Source organism: Ruditapes philippinarum, unplaced genomic scaffold (assembly GCF_026571515.1).
Source record: "Ruditapes philippinarum isolate M1 unplaced genomic scaffold, ASM2657151v2 ctg576_1_1_1_1, whole genome shotgun sequence".
Lineage (NCBI taxonomy): Eukaryota > Metazoa > Mollusca > Bivalvia > Venerida > Veneridae > Ruditapes > Ruditapes philippinarum.
This window is the reverse complement of record NW_026866451.1, coordinates 156,477-176,722: the sequence shown is the minus strand read 5'-3', so window position 1 is coordinate 176,722 and position 20,246 is coordinate 156,477. Positions and strand designations below refer to the sequence as shown.

Here is a 20,246-nt window from a genome sequence, read left to right as displayed (position 1 = left end):
ACATCAAATGTATCATTAACTCCTTTGTATTACACGATAAACAATTAAGAAAATACATATGCGTCACTATATTTTTAATTACTCGAAGCGATGCGCTCAAAATAATACGTGACGTTGATGACGTCAAACTGTAGTATTTTGTATTTTGATAGGTTGTTTTGATTTATTATAACTTTTTTGTCTAAACAGATATCTGGCTCAATCTTGCATCATTTGTTAGAAATAAAATTTAATTTTGATATATCAAATTTTGAATATTTTTTGCCGATAGGCCAAAATCGACCCAAAACGTACCTAGCCCTTTCATTTTGCAGAACAGAATACATACAAAATAAATAATTTCGGATTTAATTCTTCTTTTTTTTAAATTTCAACGAGACATTTATATTTGACACCTGGAAAGAAACCTCTGAGTCAAGATTACGTTTAATTAAACCAAAGAGCTTTGTATTATATTTAAAAAAAAATACTTTTATATATATTTATTCCCTGTAATAAAAATCTCTTATTAAACAGATTTATCTGGAAAGAGCACTGTTTATGAAGATTTAATTAATTTATGACATTTTTACAGAAATGTATCCAAATGATTCAAATTGAAATCTAAAAATCTAACACTACTGATATATATAAAATATACATGTCTAATTAACATACCTATATATACATACACATAGAAAAGCAGACAAACCATTACTTGTGTTGAGTTGATAAAAAACTAAAATGCAAGAGTTGTGATTTGATGCATGCTGTGATATAATGGTTATAATTTGAGCCGCGACACAACAAAACCAACATAATGGGTTTGCGACCAGCATGGATCCAGACCAGCCTGCGCATTCGCGCAGTCTGAACAGGATCCATGCTGTTCGCTATCAGTTTCTCTACTTGTTATAGGGTTTGTAAGCGAACAGCATGGATCCTGATCAGACTGCGCGGATGCGCAGCCTGGTCTGGATCCATGCTGGTCGCAAACCCATTATGTTGGTTTTGTCGTGATGCGGCTCATATTATCTAGAAAGCATAGATTTCAAAGATGTCAAATAAAGAGGTGTACCATGCAGATTAAGTAGTATTAAAAACAAATAAAATGAAGAAATTGAAAAATCTACATGAAATGTAATGGTTTACATAGAGTGAAAAACAATGCAAGCATACTCTTTAAAATATTGAAGTATTTATAAAATGCATCATTCCAACTAAAGAGCTGTGATTCAATCATATTTCATATTATTTATAACATAATTCCTATCAAAAATGCATGTCTACAAAGATAAATAATAATAATAGACCAAGCAAAAGGAAAGGCAAATCTCTGAGTAAAAGAGGGTGTTTTTCTTTTCATTGTGATATGTAAAATGGACAAGGAGAGAAAGATTGGTCAAATGAATTAAAGGGCAAGGTTCTGCCCTGTAATATGTAAGAATTAAATAGTAACTGGTAAGGGAGATAATATCTGACTAAAGTATAAAGGTTTCTCCTTTATTATAAAAGAATACACCAGAGCAAAATTAGTTATATATAACTGAAAAAGTAAAGAACTTTTATCTTAAGGGCAAGTGTCTGATTTATGTATGACTGTCAATATAAGGCTACAGCTCTGTAATGTACCTGAATATGAGATAGTAAAATAGGGCATGTGTAAGAGACATTAAATTGACTACAAGGAAAAATTAAAGAATACAGGTAAGTTAAATTCTTATATATCTGACATAAGGACTAAGGACAAGTGGTTTACTCTGAAATGTATGAGTATGGGATGGTAAAACAGGGCATTATGTAAAGGAGGATAATATTTGACTACAATTGCTATGTAATAAAAGAATATAGAAGATTTAAATTGTAATCTATCTGATGTATATATACCAAGGACAATAATGTAAGTGTCTGTTCTTGGATAACTTAAAAGGAATATCTGATTTAAGGAAAAGTGTCGGCTCTTGGATAACTAAAAAGGAATATCATATCTGGGCTCAAGGACAAAGCTCTTATCTGAAGTATACAATGCAAGAGAATCAAATTGGTCATTTGTAAGGAATATAATATTCTACATCAGGACCGGAGGTTCTGTTTAATAGCTATTGTAACACAGTTAGTTACCTGGCAGCTGTTTGCTCTTAACCGTACCTACAACCAGGAATATAATACTATTCTCACACAAGTTCACATTGAGAGAAAGGTAAAGCTAAACGAATGACATTTTAACAGAAATTAAAGTTTCAATTTCATAAGAATTATCACATTATGAAACTACAGAATGGAATCTGACATAAATCTTTTAAACATAATGGAAAAAGTATCATATAAAAGCTTAACAAAGAGTTAATATACAGCTTATTATTCTTTTTCCCATTAATTAAAGTATAAGAACTTCTCATCTATTATTTTTATTATCTTTAATTGTCAAGGATTTTTAAGAATACTGTGTAATATACTGTGTAACATGTAAGCGAAAGTTAAATAGTATAGGTAACAAGAGGACCATGATTGTACTGTTATTGCTCGTCTAAACTTAAACAAATTTAGTAGAGATCCACAAAGCCATTTTAAAGCTAAAATATCTTAACATAAAGCTGTCAGAGTCTTGACAATCAGATTTTTTTTATTCTCATCATGTATTTTTTTACCCAAAATCTTGAGAACCCATGCTGTGATGTGATCAACAGATCTGTGTGGTGTGGCCAGTTTTGACTAAGCAATATCTGAAGTTTTTTCCTATACCCCAGATCGGAAACAGACCAGACATATCAGAACATCTTTGGTAGAGCTTTATGCAAGGATCAGGAAAAGAAAGGATATACACCAGTACTGAGTGAATCCTGACAATTATTTTGTTAAAATCAAAAACAAATTCAAACAATAGAGATGTGGTCAATGTTAAAGTAGGGAAACCCTGACAGGGCCTTTAGTATTTTAGGGCCTAACACGAATATCTTTTTGTAGAGGACAACTAGATTATATGCTATTATCAAAACCGGACGGCAGCGCCAAATGTGGTTTTGGAAAAGAAATTGTTTTAAAGATCTTGTATTTAGTTGCCATGGCAACCAAAGTTTTGCATGATTTTACCAAAGATTTGAATTATTTCATAGGGCTTAATAAAAAGAACTTTCCTACAAAGTTTCATCATCATTGGCCCATTGAGATAAGATGAAAACATCACCAGAGTGCAGGAACAGGTTAACTCCTTAAATAATTCAATAGAAGTTACTGCCCCTTACTGTACTAAATTTGGTGAAATGTCAAGAAATGAAGGAACAGAAAGTACATCATATGATAAGAAATCCTAACAGCTCACTCTCAGGTACTATATGCCAGATGACCTACAAAAAACACTTCGATTCAAGCATAGATGTAGTTTGGAATGATGTCATTTACCTTGCAGGTGCTACTTTACAACTCAAGGGATAAAAATAAAAGTTTTCTACAGTAGGTGAAAACATTGGAAATGTCTGTTATGCAAAAAAAAAAAAAAAAGCCAGTAAACAAAAAGCATGCTATATATATATGGTCTTACTACATCTAGGGAGCAATTAATTCAAATATTGTTATTAGAATCATTACTGTAATGACCCTGTGATATAAGGGCTTCCAAGACCATTCTAGTATTGTGATTACATTATAAATATACTCACGAAGAGCAAGACAAACCTTTATTCGTATTTCAAAGCAGCTTGCCTCCAGATGAGCCAAAAAATATATCAAGAAAATCAAACTTGAGAAAAATGTACCAAGATCTTAAGGAAAGTCAAAAGATTCAAGATTAAAGTAATAATTTACATGTTATGTGTGATTAAGGGCTGATTTTGCAGTATTTATCATCATATTTCTACAGTGTGACTTGTGCATATTTTGCATTATTTTGACCTCTTTTTGGTAATTTACATGGATTGTATCATTTACAATTACATTTTTTATTCAATTTATCATATTTTACTTTAAAATATATTTTCAAAATTTTCAAGAAAATAAGCATGCATCTGGAGGTTTGCTGCTTTAAAAGAACTTTAATGTATTTTCTATTGATTATTTTCTGTATTATTTTTAATAATTCATGCAGATTTTTGTCATCAGAAATTCAAGAAAGATGAAAACTAGAAAATTAACCATTTAGATTCTGTATGTTCAATCTATTTTATAATATTATACAATACTGTTTGAAGGCCTTCTGCTTACATAGGCAGTTTGCTTAATAATGGAGCATATGAAAAATATCTTTGTTCAAATGGTATTCTACATAATGAAAATAAAACTTTACATTTAAAAAAGAAATATCCTATTAATGTACAGTCAAACATACTTTTTTTTATTTTGAAATATCAGTATTGAAAAAATAAAAGTACCTTTTGATTAGCAATTAGGTCTCTCACAATAAATAATTCTATACTATGAATGTTGAAAGGGAAAATTATGTTTTGCTTCTTTCTAAATATTGTTTGTGCTCTTTGTGCACAGGTTTGCCTGTATACAATTTATTCATAGTTTCATGTCAATATTTTCATGAGAATGTCTTGAAAGCCCTGCATATATTACATCTTGTCTATATACACCATAGCTCTATACATGTGTTCATATTTCTCACCACTGGTTGTGACCTTGCCAGGGAGCTGGCTCCAGCACTTTGTCCGGCTGATAGACGGTTGACCTGCTCCTTAAATAATCATAAGTCTTCCAATAATGTTATATATATAAATACACCTTGTACCATTGAACAGAAAATGTTATGTTCAAAGGATGAAAATAATAGAATTGCATGCAAAAGCTGTAAAAGCTAAGAAAAGATTTTATCATGAAATGAACTTGAAAATGTTACTCTTGGTTTATAAACTAAAAATCTTAAAGAAGTTGTGGTAAAAGTTGTCTGATTTAATATTATAGACTAAAAAAACTATATCATATAACAATAACCTACTTGACCATTTACCACCACCCCATCCTCCCCCCCCCCCCATTTTTTCTAATACTCGCATTTCTTTATGTATCTAATTTAAGAAACAGTGACCTTGACCCCCATGGAAAACTTTTTTTAAACCATCATTATGTAATAATTGAACATATGTGTAATTTCTAAAGATATTTCTGAAACTAACAAAAAGTGGTAAGTAAGATGTGAATGTACAATGTCTATGATATTATATGCTGTAAGTTAGCATTGCATTGTATCTACCTTTATACTGTATAAGCATTGAACCTACATTTATACCATACAAGCACTGAACCTAAACTTACACCATAAAAACACTGCACTTGTGTTTATACCATATAAACACTGAACCTACATTTATACCATCTCAGCACTGAACAAAAACTTATATCATATAAACAATGAATCTGTATTTATACAGTCTAAGCACTACACTCACTCCATAAAAGCACTTAATTTAAGCACTGGATCAACATGTATACCATATAAGCAATGAACCTAAATCAAAACTTAATTTAAGCACTGGATCAACATGTATACCATATAAGCAATGAACCTTCATTAATACTGTGTCAACATAAAACCTAAATTTATACAATATAATCACTGAACTACATTTATACCATATATAAGCACTGAACACTCATTTATACCTTGTTAGCAATGAACAGACATTACACCATATAAGCACTAAAATTACATTTATACCATATAAACAACAAACCTACATTTATACCAATGTATTAGCACTTATAACATATATAAACACTGAATCTATATGTATACCATTTAAGCACTGAACTTACATTTATACAGTATACTTTTGCATTAATAAACATTTATACAGCATTACGCATTGAATCTACAATTATACCATATAAGCATTGAACATTTATACTATAAGGATGTATTAAATAAACCTGCATTTATACTGTTTTTCTTTTTTTAGTATTGAACCTATATGTAACTATGTCTGTATGTAAGTCAAAACCTAAGTAAGTAAACCTATGTTTGAATGTATTTTAATATTGAACTTAGTATTATGATTATATTGTCTGTTAGTATCAAACTCAATATGCTGCTATACCTGATGTGTAACATTGTTAATATTTCAGTCATGAAATAAAGATCAGTCAATAAATACACATGCTACTAACACAGTAACCTAAGTATATTTATATAACTATGATAACATGTGTATCACTAACACAAATTTTACAATACAATAAGCATAACTTATTGTGCAACTCCTTCTAAACAAGCACCACTGGAACATAATGTTGGGCTTTTAAAAAAAAATACTAGAATAATGTTTCAGTCCCGTCCATTTGCGTGTCAATAGTCATATGAACTCTTGACAGATTCTACCCATGCAACCTTTGAAGATCAGTCATCTGCGTAGAACCAATTTTACCCCGAGTAGAACCAATGTCAACAAAGAAGAACAATTGTCACTTGAGTAGAACCAATGTTGTCTGTGTAGAACCATTGTGGTCTGCATAGAACTAATGTCACCGGAGTAGAACCAATGGTAAGAGAGTAGAACAGATGTCATTTGAGAGAACCAATGTCATCAGAGTAGGACAAAATGTTGTCTGCATCAATGTCACTAGAGTAGAAGAAATGTCACTTAATTAGAACCAATGTCACCCTAGTAGAACCAATGTCAATAGAGTAGAACAGATGTCATTTGAGGAGAACCAATGTCATCAGAGTAGGACAAAATGTTGTCTGCATAAAACCAATGTCATCTGAGAAGAACCAATGTCACCTGAGTAGAACAAATGTCACCCCAGTAGAACCAATGTCACCTGAGTAGAACCAATGTCACCTAAGTAGAACCAATGTTGTCTGCATAGAACCAATGTCACCTGAGTAGAACAAATGTAACCTGAGTACCAATGTTGCTTGTGTAGAACCAATGTCACCTGTGTAAGACTAATGTCACTTGAGTAAAAGACAATGTTGTCTGTGTAGAACCAATGTCATCTGAGAAGAACAAATGTCACCCCAGTACAACCAATGTTGTCTGCATAGAACCAATGTTGTCTGCATAGAACCAATGTTGTCTGCATAGAACCAATGTCACCTCAGTACAACCAATGTTGTCTGAATAGAACCAATGTCACCTGAGTAGAACCAATGTCACCTGAGTAGAACCAATGTCACCTGAGTAGAACAAATGGCACCTGAGTAGAACCAATGTCACCTGAGTAGAACAAATGGCACCTGAGTAGAACCAATGTCACCTGAGTAGAACTAATGTCACCTGAGAAGAAATAATGTCACCTGAGTAGAACCAATGTCATCTGAGTAGAACCAATGTCATCTGAGTAGAACTAATGTCACCTGAGTAGAACCAATGTCACCTGAGTAGAACCAATGTCACCTGAGTAGAACCAATGTCACCTGAGTAGAACCAATGTCACCTGAGTAGAACCAATGTCACCTGAGTAGAACTAATGTCACCTGAGTAGAACCAATGTCGTCACCTGAGTAGAACCAATGTCGTCACCTGAGTAGAACCAATGTCACCTGAGTAGAACCAATGTCACCTAAGTAGAACCAATGTCACCTGAGTAGAACTAATGTCACCTGAGTAGAACCAATGTCGTCACCTGAGTAGAACCAATGTCACCTTGAGAAGAACTAATGTCACCTGAGTAGAATCAATGTCACCTGACTAGAACCAATGTCATCTGAGTAAAAACCAATATTGTCTGCACAGAACCAATGTCGTCACCTGAGTAGAACCAATGTCACCTGAGTAGAACCAATGTCGTCACCTGAGTAGAACCAATGTCACCTGAGTAGAACCAATGTCACCTGAGTAGAACAAATGGCACCTGAGGAGAACCAATGTCACCTGAGTAGAACAAATGGCACCTGAGTAGAACCAATGTCACCTGAGTAGAACCAATGTCGTCACCTGAGTAGAACCAATGTCACCTGAGTAGAACCAATGTCACCTGAGTAGAACCAATGTCACCTGAGTAGAACCAATGTCGTCACCTGAGTAGAACCAATGTCACCTGAGAAGAACTAATGTCACCTGAGTAGAATCAATGTCACCGGACTAGAACCAATGTCATCTGAGTAAAAACCAATGTTGTCTGCACAGAACCAATGTCGTCACCTGAGTAGAACCAATGTCACCTGAGTAGAACCAATGTCACCTGAGTAGAACCAATGTCACCTGAGTAGAACTAATGTCACCTGAGTAGAATCAATGTCACCTGACTAGAACCAATGTCATCTGAGTAAAAACCAATGTTGTCTGCAAAGAACCAATGTCATCTGAGAAGAAACAATGTCATCTGCATAGAACCAAAGTCATCTGAGAAGAACCAATGTCATCTGAGAAGAAACAATGCCATTTGCGTAGAACCAATGTCATCTGAGAAGAACCAATGTCATCTGAGAAGAACCAATGTCATCTGAGAAGAAACAATGTCATCTGCGTAGAACCAAATTCATCTGAGAAGAACCAAAGTCATCTGAGAAGAACCAATGTCATCTGAGAAGAAACAATGTCATCTGCGTAGAACCAAAGTCATCTGAGAAGAACCAAAGTCATCTGAGAAGAACCAATGTCATCTGAGAAGAACCAATGTCATCTGAGAAGAAACAATGTCATCTGCGTAGAACCAAAGTCATCTGAGAAGAACCAAAGTCATCTGAGAAGAACCAATGTCATCTGAGAAGAACCAAAGTCATCTGAGAAGAAACAATGTCATCTGAGTAGAACAAATGTCACCTGAGTTGTCACCTGTGTAGGACTAATGCCACCTGAGTAAAATCAATGTCACCTGAGTAGAACCAATGACACCTGAGTATAACCAATGACACCTGAGTAGAATCAATGTCACCTCACACCTGAGTAGAATGTCACCTGAGAAGAGTCAATGACACTTGACTAGGACACCTGCTTAGAACCAATGATATTTTATAAGCTTGCAGAATATCTTCTTATTTATTATCCTGTAAGTTTGTAGACCAACTTTCATAGATACATTAATTTTGTATACAGGGGTGTTTGCCAGAAAGAGTTGTTGATATAAAACAAAGATTAAATGACATGCATTTTTATAAATAAAATTCAAATGCTGCAAAAAAAAAACTTATTTAAGCTCTTGATTGTATATTTCCACCATTCCCGCATTAATCTCTGTCCAGTAAATACTTGTCTGAAATCAACCTGTTTTTATCATAAATTATTATTATCATAAATTCTTATATTCAAGACTCTCCCTGAAAAACAACCAGTCACCAGGTTCTAAGTTAATTATACATATAAAATACTTGTAGCTCCTAAAGCACTGGATTGATATTATTTCACCTTAGAATACAAAACATCTTTTTTGCAACAAAATGATAAAAAAGTAAAATAGCTATAAATAATGACAATAAAGGTGCTAAATATACAACAAAATCATTCACAAACAAAATCTTTTGGTATTCTTAATCTTGGCAAGGGATAAAGCAACATTGATTAATGTCACAAACAGACACCTACAGACTTTAAGCTCTTACGCGAGGAGTTACTTGATTTAGGTCTCTCTTCAAACAGAAGAACTTTCATTAGCAAAAAAGCAAAAAAGTAAGTCATGACTTACAAGAAATGTATAATATAAAATAAGAACTCAATACCAAGTAACCATATATGAAATACTGTTGGATAGTAAAAATAATCAGTATAAGCATTTCACTCAACTTTGTTACAACAAGAAATGCTGACAGGTGGAATACACATGTAAGACCCTACTTGTGCATGTTGACAGTATAAAGACAAAAGTATACCAACAAAAAGTCCACAAAACAGTATGTATGAGCTGCTCTTAATATTCAAGCCAATATCAAAAATACAATACAATGGATTCACAATAAATGGCCAAAATATGGCAAAATTGAAAATGTTGCTGGCTTGATTTGGTTGAGCCTGTTCATGTTCCGTAATAGTTGAAGTGCAAGCTAACGTTCAAGCTTCCAAGCACCAGCTTTAGCAGAATTCAACATTTAAACATAAAATGGTGAAATTTTGAATAAAGAAACATCTGCAAATGTGTTCATATGACAATTATTTTGGAAATCTTATATAAAAAATTAATTAATCAACGAGTGAGAGCATTTTAAACATGCCAAACGTGAATTAACAAAATGTTGTTACAGCAAAATTAAATAAACTAAAAGCTGTGCAAGAATGTTAAAAGTGTAACAATGGTAAATACAACATAATTGGAACCATCTTAGGAAGGGGACAAAAGACAAATTATATATATCAATGACAAACAACAGACAAAAGTCATTAACAACAGACAACAGTCGATAAAGTTGATCCCCACAGACAATCGACGATCACAACAGACAAAATATGATCACAAGGTTCTCTTTCGGACAAAATCTACAGAGTCATTCATAAAATGTTCTTTTCAAAAAATAAAAACAATAGCAATTACCAATAGTCAACAAAACGCAAGCAACAATTTCACACTTCAACATAACAGGTCAATCACTTAACTAAGTAACGATAACAACAAGTAAATCCACAAACCAGTAGAGGAGGTAACTAACTTACAATTGGTGGTAGGAAAAACGGACACATCTATGGAACAAGGAAGAAACAGCATGCTTCATAGCAAAGCATATTATCTAGTGTACTAGGATGTTAATATTACCAGGTAAATGCATACAGAACAGCACATTTTTTTATGGCCATATAAAATGCTTTCATTTTTTATTCAGAGAAAATGAGTTCGTATTGTTATGGGATCGTATTGTCACAAAACATTTGAAGAAAATATGCATTTCTTTTTCTGCATAGGATTGTTTAAGCATAGCAAAATAGGTACATGAACTCTTATTTACTACAAAAAGGAAATTTGTTTTTTCGATCAGCATCGGAAATAGTCTGTTCTGTTTACATACGCAATAAGGTAGCAGGAAAAACTATGGCATGTCATAATACTAACAGAAGGAAGGCTCTCTGGTCCTGGCGGCGAACCAAGGATATGGGCGTGACGACCAGACTGTTAATAAAGAAGACACGCATTATTTCCCTCACAAAAAATATAACCCATATACTGTTGATACATAGCACATATACTGCTGGCAAGTAACTTATTACTACTTACAATTTTAAAAACTTTATAAATTTGATATTGTAACTAATTTTTTAACTCAATAAACTATGTTTTTTTGTTTTTCACCTATGACCTAATTATGCAACTGTTAATACTTCCAGGCCACTTTGAAGTCATAATTTCATGGACACAGCAAAATATATGTATCAACAAGATTTTGATATATGCCAACAGGTGTTATGTCTAAATATTCTGAGCCAGAAATACAAACTTACTTGCATATGACATTCTCGACCACCCATTAACTACTTCAAGGATACTGGTAGTGTGATCATACTGGCCAAGTGGTTAACACTTAAGACTAGTAACCTAAGGATTGCTGGTTGGGTGGATTGATTTCAGACAAATTGAGAACAATCTTTTTTTCATATGGCTACTTTCTGGCTTTACTGACGGAAAAAGACCAGAGGTGCCCTTGAGTACATTATTTCATGCGTGGGCGGGCACCTGAGAAGAACCAGCATCTTTCTGTAAGCTAGCTGGATGGTTTCCTCACATGAAACAATTTAAAGTCCCTGCCAGGATTCAAACCAATGTGTATTTTAGTTTAAACATATTTATCTAAGCTTGATTGCAAAAAAAAAAAGTTCTTGCAACTAATAATTTTTCATTCATCACTCCCACTTTCGCTTCCTGGAACCAACCAGTACTGGTGTCACATATATGGAGAAACATGGATGTGATCTAAGTAGGGCTCTTAACCCATGATCCCTGGATTGAGAGGCAAACACTTTAATTACTAGGCTACCGCTCCCCATGTGTGGTGCGAGTAATTAAAAGACAGTGACATTAACCAAATGGCCAAAGTGGATATAAAAAACAACTTTCTAATAACAGCAGAATACAGCTTAGTATCAACAATATTTTTCTAAGAATCTATGTTTATGTATAATATCAAAGTTAACAATTATTAAACAATATCACAAGCAAGGACAAACATGTTTAACACACTTAAGATATATTACATAATTCTCATCAAGTTAGCACCAAAGTCCTAGTCTAACACAGTTATGAAGATCCGAGTTTATACATTCACAAAGTCAAGAGTAAGGATTGTCTATATTTTTCATAGAACCCTAAAAGTGTAGAAAGTTTGTATGAGAAATATCATCTCTCATTGAAAAATGGATATATATTGTATATACATGTATTAGAGCTGTCAAAAGCATATTGATAATATATATCAATATTGGATAACATATATATCGACAGTACACCAATATATAAATAATTTCTAATAAATTTTTTCAAATGTGAATCCAGTGATTTTTTACCTTATATAACAGAAGCCTTTAAAATGGATTTTTGAAATCACGTCGTTTTCCAAAAACCATGAACTCAGACCAGCTTTTTTGCTTCCCAAATTAAGTTTTAGCAATAATTTTTCCATAAATGAAGAGGCTTAGACCTCTTCCCCAAATAAGTGAGAGAAAAACCACTGGAACTGGATATTGATTAACAATGAATCAATATTGTTTCAATAACAGCTCTAACATGTATATATGAGCGCGTCACGACAAAACCAACATAGTGCGTTTGCGACCAGCATGGATCCAGACCAGCCTGCGCATCCTCGCAGTCTGATCAGGATCCATGCTGTTCGCTATTATTTTCTCTACTTGTAAAGAGTTGGTAAGCGAACAGCATGGATCCTGATCAGACTGCGCGGATGCGCAGGCTGGTCTGGATCCATGCTGGTCGCAAACGCACTATGTTGGTTTTGTCGTGACGCGGCTCATATGTCTTAAATAAAAAAAATAGATAAGAGGCTTAGAAGATGACTATAAGATCACCATTAGCATTTATAATTAGCTCACATGGACTAAATGTTGTCATAAAAATATCAGCAATATAATATACATGTACTGGTATATAAAAAAGTTTCGCATATATTAAGGTATATTTAAGATTAGGACAAAAGAAAGAGACGATTATCATTCAGGCATTTTTATATTCAAACACAGACATATAGATATTATAGAAGAATGGGTTCATTTCCGTAATTTATGCACACAATGCAGTTATAAATATTAACTAAAACATATAAAGAAAAATGCAAATGAAAATTTTTGTTCTGAAACACTCAAGTAACAAGAGCTGTCTCAAGGACAGCATGCACGACTATTCGTTCATTTCCAATGATATAACCAAATGTCATGCAGGAATTTTTTAAGTTCACATAAGGAAATGATTTACCAAATGTAAAATTTCAAAGCTATTAGTTATTTGGTAAGTATCAAAATATAAAGACCCAACCCCTATACCCCCATTGTGAAGTTTCACATAAATGCCTTCACATGATGTGGAATCAAACTAGCACAAAAAAGTCAGTAAAAAAGCAAAATATCCAAAGGGCAATAACTGAATGCTCAGAGATACAGATCTTGTTCAGTAAACTTTGATTACATGTTTCAAGAGAATATGTATAAGGGAAACCAAGTTTTTTGACATGATTGGACTGGAAATACCTTTTTGAAATAATCTACAAGAATCAATAACTTGTGTGCAAAATTTCAGATGGTTCCCCCAATCCGTTTTTCCAGAATATTTGTTATTAATGAGATAAATGACCCAAAATTGAAGCATTTATGTAAGAATTAAAAATGTTATGTTTGTAGGTTTTTAGAATTCAGTGGAGTTGTTTTAAAGCTGCTGGAACTGTACTGTAAATAAGTAGTAAATGAGAAATAAAGATTTACAAAAAAAAACATAACCAAGTGCTACAAGGTGAGATGGATAGCTCCCCAATGCACTGAAACAGGCTTAAAATATATAAATGAGCCGCTTCATGACAAAACCAACGTAATGTGTTTGCGACCAGCATGGATCCAGACCAGCCTGCACATCCGGGCAGTCTGATCAGGATCCATGCTGTTCGCTTACCAACTCTATTACAAGTAGAGAAACTGATAGCTAAAAAGCGTGGATCCTGATCAGACTGCGCAGATGCGCAGGCTGGTCTGGATCCATGCTGGTTGCAAACCCACTATGTTGGTTTTGTCTTGACGTGGCTCAAATTAATGTTCATCAGTTTGATAGACAATTCAAAGATAAATATGTAATTATAGACTGCAAGTTTTTACTCAAATGAGTTGATTCATTCAGAAGAAGCAATAAAAATCTCAGTTTTTAAGATAAGTACATTTAAGTATATAAAGTATATATAATGAAGTACATGGAAACCTTTCTAATCTGAATTTTTCTTCCGGTCCGGACAAGTTCGGAATAGACAGGTTCCACTGTATATATAAGTTGTTTTAAAATCTGAGATAGCAGACACAGACAAAAGTTCAACGACAATTTTACAGATGTACAGAAATTTGATATTATTTTCCCTCGATTAAAAATATAATCCAAATACTTACCAGCATAAAGGACTCACTTGGTGGACTTGAAGCCAGGTAGAAGTCTTGAATGTTGACAGAAGAGGATGCTGCAATACATGTATACTCTTATCTTAAACAACAGTATTTATAGAATAAAACAACAATAAACAAAAACATAACTAAACAATATCAGAAACAGTTCCTGTTTCATTAAATACAGAAAATTCTATTCAAAATAGCATGAAATTCAAAAATAAATAGCGCATAAACTGAAAAAAAAAATGCAATTAAAATTGTATTATAAAATAGCAAGGGATTTACTGTTCATGCACTTCTTGAATTTTTATGAAAAATATTTACTTCATGCTATAAGTTTAACTTTATCCATGCTTAGAATGTCTTTGCAAAATCGCAACATGTTTTGGAAAAATGAAAAACAAAAAAATCACAAAAAAATATATGTTTCCACATTATCAAAAATTCTATTTTTTATCAAGAAACCGACTACTCATCAATCTAACATAACAATCAAATACTTATAGTTAAGATAAACTGGCAAACTTGAAATTTCAAAATTATATTTTTGGCTAACTAAATTGACAAATCAACTTTAACCCTTGACCTGAAGGAACCGAAAATGATCAGCCTCCGTGTTACCAGTATAAAGCCTAGTTAGCTGCACATCGTCTAGTTGACAAGCACTATAACTTTTGCTCATTTTATAAGTGATTCCTAACTTTGGTTAACAGAATTTATTTTAGTTCGATGGTAGAAGCATAAGCTGACACACTTCGACCGTACCTGGACACCAGTACTGAGCATGAGTTAAATTTCTTGCCAAGGAGACACGATGCCCTGGGGTTAACCTCGCTAGCGATCAGAGATTATAGTCCGACGCTTAACCACTCGCCATGCCGCACCTTAAACTTTGAATGGACTGTTCCAACTACAGAGCAGGGCAAATCCATTACACAAATTCAGCAGGTAAAAGGTTAACTCTCTCAACACAAGTAGTTATAGGAAGGGTCATGAACTTTTGAGCCTCATCACCCGAGTGCAGTAATGGGTCAACTCCTAAAATAATGTAGTAAGTGTTCCCCCATTACTGCACTATGCTGATGAAGTCTTCTCAATCTCAAACATTATAGACTAGTACATGTATATATAAACAGTATATATATAGAGGATATTTGTTTAGTTCAGTGAAAGATCAGACTATATTTCACCGAGTGAGCACCAAAAGGTATATTTTACGAGTGGCACAGCCACGAGTGAAATATGAACTTTTGGTGTTCACAAGGTGAAATATATTTCGATCTTACATTAAATAAAACAAATTTTCTTTTTATTATATGCAAAGAAATATTTAATAAGACATTTTAACCTAGTACTAAATGAGAAGGGCGCCAAATAATATTACGTAATAATAATAAGTTGGTTTCCTGTACTGTGAGCTTGTATTTCACTGAAACAACACAACAGGCTCAAATATTCAAAACAGTGAAATTATCAAATTGATAATTTCACTGTTTAAAAACAGTGAAATTATCAGTTTTTATTTTACTGATATATTTCTATAAACCACCGAAAAGCATGTAATAAATAGGTCCAGTTGCACTTGAATGAGAATTCTTTAGTTGTGATAACAAGTTAATTGAGGGGGAAAAAAGTTGCTTCAACAGCCAATGATGCTTCTTATATTGATATTCATTTTGCAAAATTAGAGATTTTTTTTTTGCGATTTAAAACCAGTCAGTTTACCACACTGGTCTTAAAAAAGTTTAAAAAATATACTTAAGGAAAACTGTACATTCAAAAAACTCTTTCAGAAGCTATTTCTATTCAATTCTAAATACAAAGTAAAAGTAGCAATTTATTTCATGCTGTTGTCTTAAATGATGAACTTCTAACTAAGATATATGTAATTAAATCACGCAACACTAAATCTTTAATATAAAAACTTTCACAAGAAAAATGTTAAATATCAGTTTCAGTTATTAAGTCAAAAATATTCACACATTAAAGAAAACCAATAAAAGTGAGTAAAAACACCAGTATGAATTTTAACTGTGCAAGCGCATTTGACATACTTATCATAATTATACTTTCTAGAAATGTGGTTTTAGAATTTTGGTTTGCCTGTAGTTGTATAGAATAATGATAAAGTTTAAATATACATGTACAATATAGAATCATGGAATGCTTGTACTTGTATAGAATTTTAGCATGCTTACACTTTTATAGAATTACTACAAGCTTGTACTTGTATAGAATTATGATATGCTTGTACTTTTATAATTACAATATGCTTGTATTTGTATAGAATTTATAGTATTTGTGTACTTGTACTGAATTTTAGTATGCTTGTACTTGTATAGAATTATGGTATGCTTGAACTTGTATAGAACTATGGTATGCTTGAACTTTTATAGAATTAGGGTATGCTTGAACTTTTATAGAATTAGGGTATGCTTGAACTTTTATAGAATTATGGTATGCTTGAACTTTTATAGAATTAGGGTATGTTTGTACTTGTATAGAACTATGGTATGCTTGAACTTTTATAGAATTAGGGTATGCTTGAACTTTTATAGAATTATGGTATGTTTGTACTTGTATAGAATTAGGGTATGCTTAAACTTTTATAGAATTAGGGTATGCTTGAACTTTTATAGAATTAGGGTATGCTTGAACTTTTATAGAATTAGGGTATGCTTGAACTTTTATAGAATTATGGTATGCTTGAACTTTTATAGAATTATGGTATGTTTGTACTTGTATAGAATTATGGCAGGCTTATACTTGTATAGAATTATAATATTCTTGTACTTGTATAGAATTATTGAATGCTTATATTTGTATAGAATATGGTATGCTTGTACTAGTATAGAATTATTGCATGTTTGTTCTTGTATAGAATTATGGCAGGCTTATACGTGTATAGAATTATGGTATGTTTGTACTTGTATAGAATATGGTATGCTTGTACTTGTATAGAATTATAGTATGCTTGTACTTGTATAGAATATGGTATGTTTGTACTTGTATAGAATTATTGTATGTTTGTTCTTGTATAGAATTATGGCAGGCTTATACTTGTATAGAATTATGGTATGTTTGTACTTGTATAGAATTATTGTATGTTTGTTCTTGTATAGAATTATGGCAGGCTTATACGTGTATAGAATTATGGTATGTTTGTACTTGTATAGAATATGGTATGCTTGTACTTGTATAGAATTATAGTATGCTTGTACTTGTATAGAATTATGGTATGTTTGTACTTGTATAGAATTATGGTATGTTTGTACTTGTATAGAATTATAGTATGCTTGTACTTGTATAGAATTATGGTATGCTTGTACTTGTATAGAATTATAGTATGCTTGTACTTGTATAGAATTATGGTATGTTTGTACTTGTATAGAATTATGGTATGCTTGTACTTGTATAGAATTATGGTATGTTTGTACTTGTATAGAATTATAGTATGCTTGTACTTGTATAGAATTATGGTATGCTTGTACTTGTATAGAATTATGGTATGCTTGTACTTGTATAGAATTATAGTATGCTTGTACTTGTATAGAATTATGGTATGCTTGTACTTGTATAGAATTATAGTATGCTTGTACTTGTATAGAATTATGGTATGCTTGTACTTGTATAGAATTATAGTATGCTTGTACTTGTATAGAATTATGGCAGGCTTATACTTGTATAGAATTATGGTATGTTTGTACTTGTATAGAATATGGTATGCTTGTACTTGTATAGAATTATAGTATGCTTGTACTTGAATAAAATTATAGTATGCTTGTACTTGTATAGAATTATAGTATGCTTGTACTTGTATAGAATTATAATATGCTTGTACTTGTATAGAATTATGACATGCTTTCATGTAGTGGTTTAGAATGAAGGAACACTGACAGTATTTTATACAGTGATAAACTGGCACTAAACCAACACAAACATTACGCTTATTACAATCCTTGTTGCTGACATGGCCTTAAAACCTAGCAATATAATAATATCTTTACCTGATCCTTCTTCTAAAGTCAAAATGGTGTATTTAAACAACATTTATTACACACTAGTCTTATTATTGAATGCTTCATAAACATGTACATGTATTGTGACCACAAATAAATCAATATATATAATAAAAGATCTAGAAATAAAATGAACAACCACCACCTTATAAAGAAAGCAAAAAAACTTGTAAACACAGATAAGCACTTCACCAACTTATCTTAAATTTTGGCACAATTCTTTACAAAAGCTGTGTGTAAGGTTGTAATGTATTAATTGCTTTATTTTCGTTTGCATTGCATTTATTACTTTTTAATTAAATATGTAATCATTTTAATTTTTATTGTTTTATCATGTTCAGACTACATGAACCATGATTTAAAGTGGGTGAGAGAAAGACGTGGTGTAGAGGTAAGCATACTGGACAGGCAACCAAGAGACACATGGTTTGAATCCCAGCTGTATGTGGCTCTTTTTTTTAGCTTGACTTTTCATTGTTTAATTTCCCTGTCATGCTTTTTATATAAGGTATATATGTATTGATATCATATAAATGTGACTGACGTGGTATATTTTATATGAAAACATGAGACATCAGATTCAAATAAATTATATATTGTAAACATCACTGAGTAGGCGGTCTTTTGCAGTAAATATGACTGGGCATTTCACTGGTAAAAAATCTCAATAAATTCTGTCCGTTGTATACATGTATGTCATGTCTATATATTTTATATTCTAACAAATATCTATACAGACTTGACCCCCATGTGCAGAAACTATTATCTCACAAGGGCATATAACTCTCGGTCACTTACATGCTTTAAAATAAAGCAGACTCTGACTGTTATCAACACTTCACTTTACTTTTGTTAGTAAGTATGACTCAAAAAAAGGAGAACCCTTCATTTAACAAAATTTTACAAACTAAATTGTAATTCAAATCATACGTGACCTGTGTTTTGATATTAAGTAGATTTTAACCAAATATGGCTCCACATTTCATCAACTTGAACTTTATTTAGAAAAAATATGGTGAAGACTTTTAAGAGGTTAAAGTTACAGTTGTTTAATATAATTATGTAGAAACAAATTACATACCGACATAATAATTAGAAGAGCAATATGTAAAACGTTCTGGAAAATTCAAATATGCAGCACAGCTTTATGAAAAGAAAAGCTTGATACACATGTAGCTTGTTAAAGAACAGCCATTCTGATGTTATATTTGGTTTATTAGTATATCCATTACAAGAAAAATATAAGAGGGCAAATGATGACCCTGAATTGCTCACCAGAATACACATTCTGAAGTTGTTTCAAAGTTTTACTTTTTTACGGGCAATGACCATTCATAAATAGGCGCAGAGCAAATTTATTCAATTTAAAGGTGTAGCAAAATATACTTAATGTATTACTTGTATTGGGCACTGATCCATATGCTGGAGTATCCCTTTGTCCATACTAATAGTTCACCCTGAACCTTTAGTTCTGGTGAACTTAAAAATGCTTAGAAATGCACAAACTATCATTTTCTTATCTCCGTTTCTTACCATGTACTGCGGCAGCTTAAAAATTTAGTATGATAAATATAGTTTCTTGACATAGTAGATATAAAACAAGAGCCGAAAGGTATGACATTTGCCCTTTAACCCCTAACCTGCTATAACAGAAAGATATAAGCCTTTGACACCAGTTTAGAGCCAGGCCAGTTTACAATTTTCATTCAATCTGACCAGGCACTATACTGTTGTCAGACTAATCTTGATATTCCTAAAATTAATAATGGACAGTTCCAAAAATGGAAGCTGGACAAGTCCA

The 20,246-nt window shown here is 32.4% G+C and overlaps 1 protein-coding gene across 19 annotated transcripts in view; it reads right to left on the bottom strand.

Annotated features, from left to right (window-relative positions):
- Positions 1 to 20,246, bottom strand: part of LOC132732530 (5'-AMP-activated protein kinase catalytic subunit alpha-2-like) — a 58,126-nt gene that overhangs the window by 22,833 nt on the left and 15,047 nt on the right. For 6 of the 19 annotated variants that reach the window (XM_060718979.1, XM_060718985.1, XM_060718980.1 and 3 more), the window contains exons 11-15: positions 19,979 to 19,993; positions 14,430 to 14,497; positions 10,894 to 10,950; positions 4,583 to 4,651; positions 2,101 to 2,127 (exon numbers count right to left, since the gene is read on the bottom strand). In XM_060718979.1, the coding sequence (XP_060574962.1) occupies positions 2,101 to 2,127; positions 4,583 to 4,651; positions 10,894 to 10,950; positions 14,430 to 14,497; positions 19,979 to 19,993 (236 nt within the window). Of the gene's footprint in view, positions 1 to 2,100; positions 2,128 to 4,582; positions 4,652 to 10,499; positions 10,527 to 10,893; positions 10,951 to 14,429; positions 14,498 to 19,978; positions 19,994 to 20,246 lie in introns of all 19 variants that reach the window. The other 13 variants (XM_060718984.1, XM_060718988.1, XM_060718986.1 and 10 more) reach the window with 13 other exon arrangements.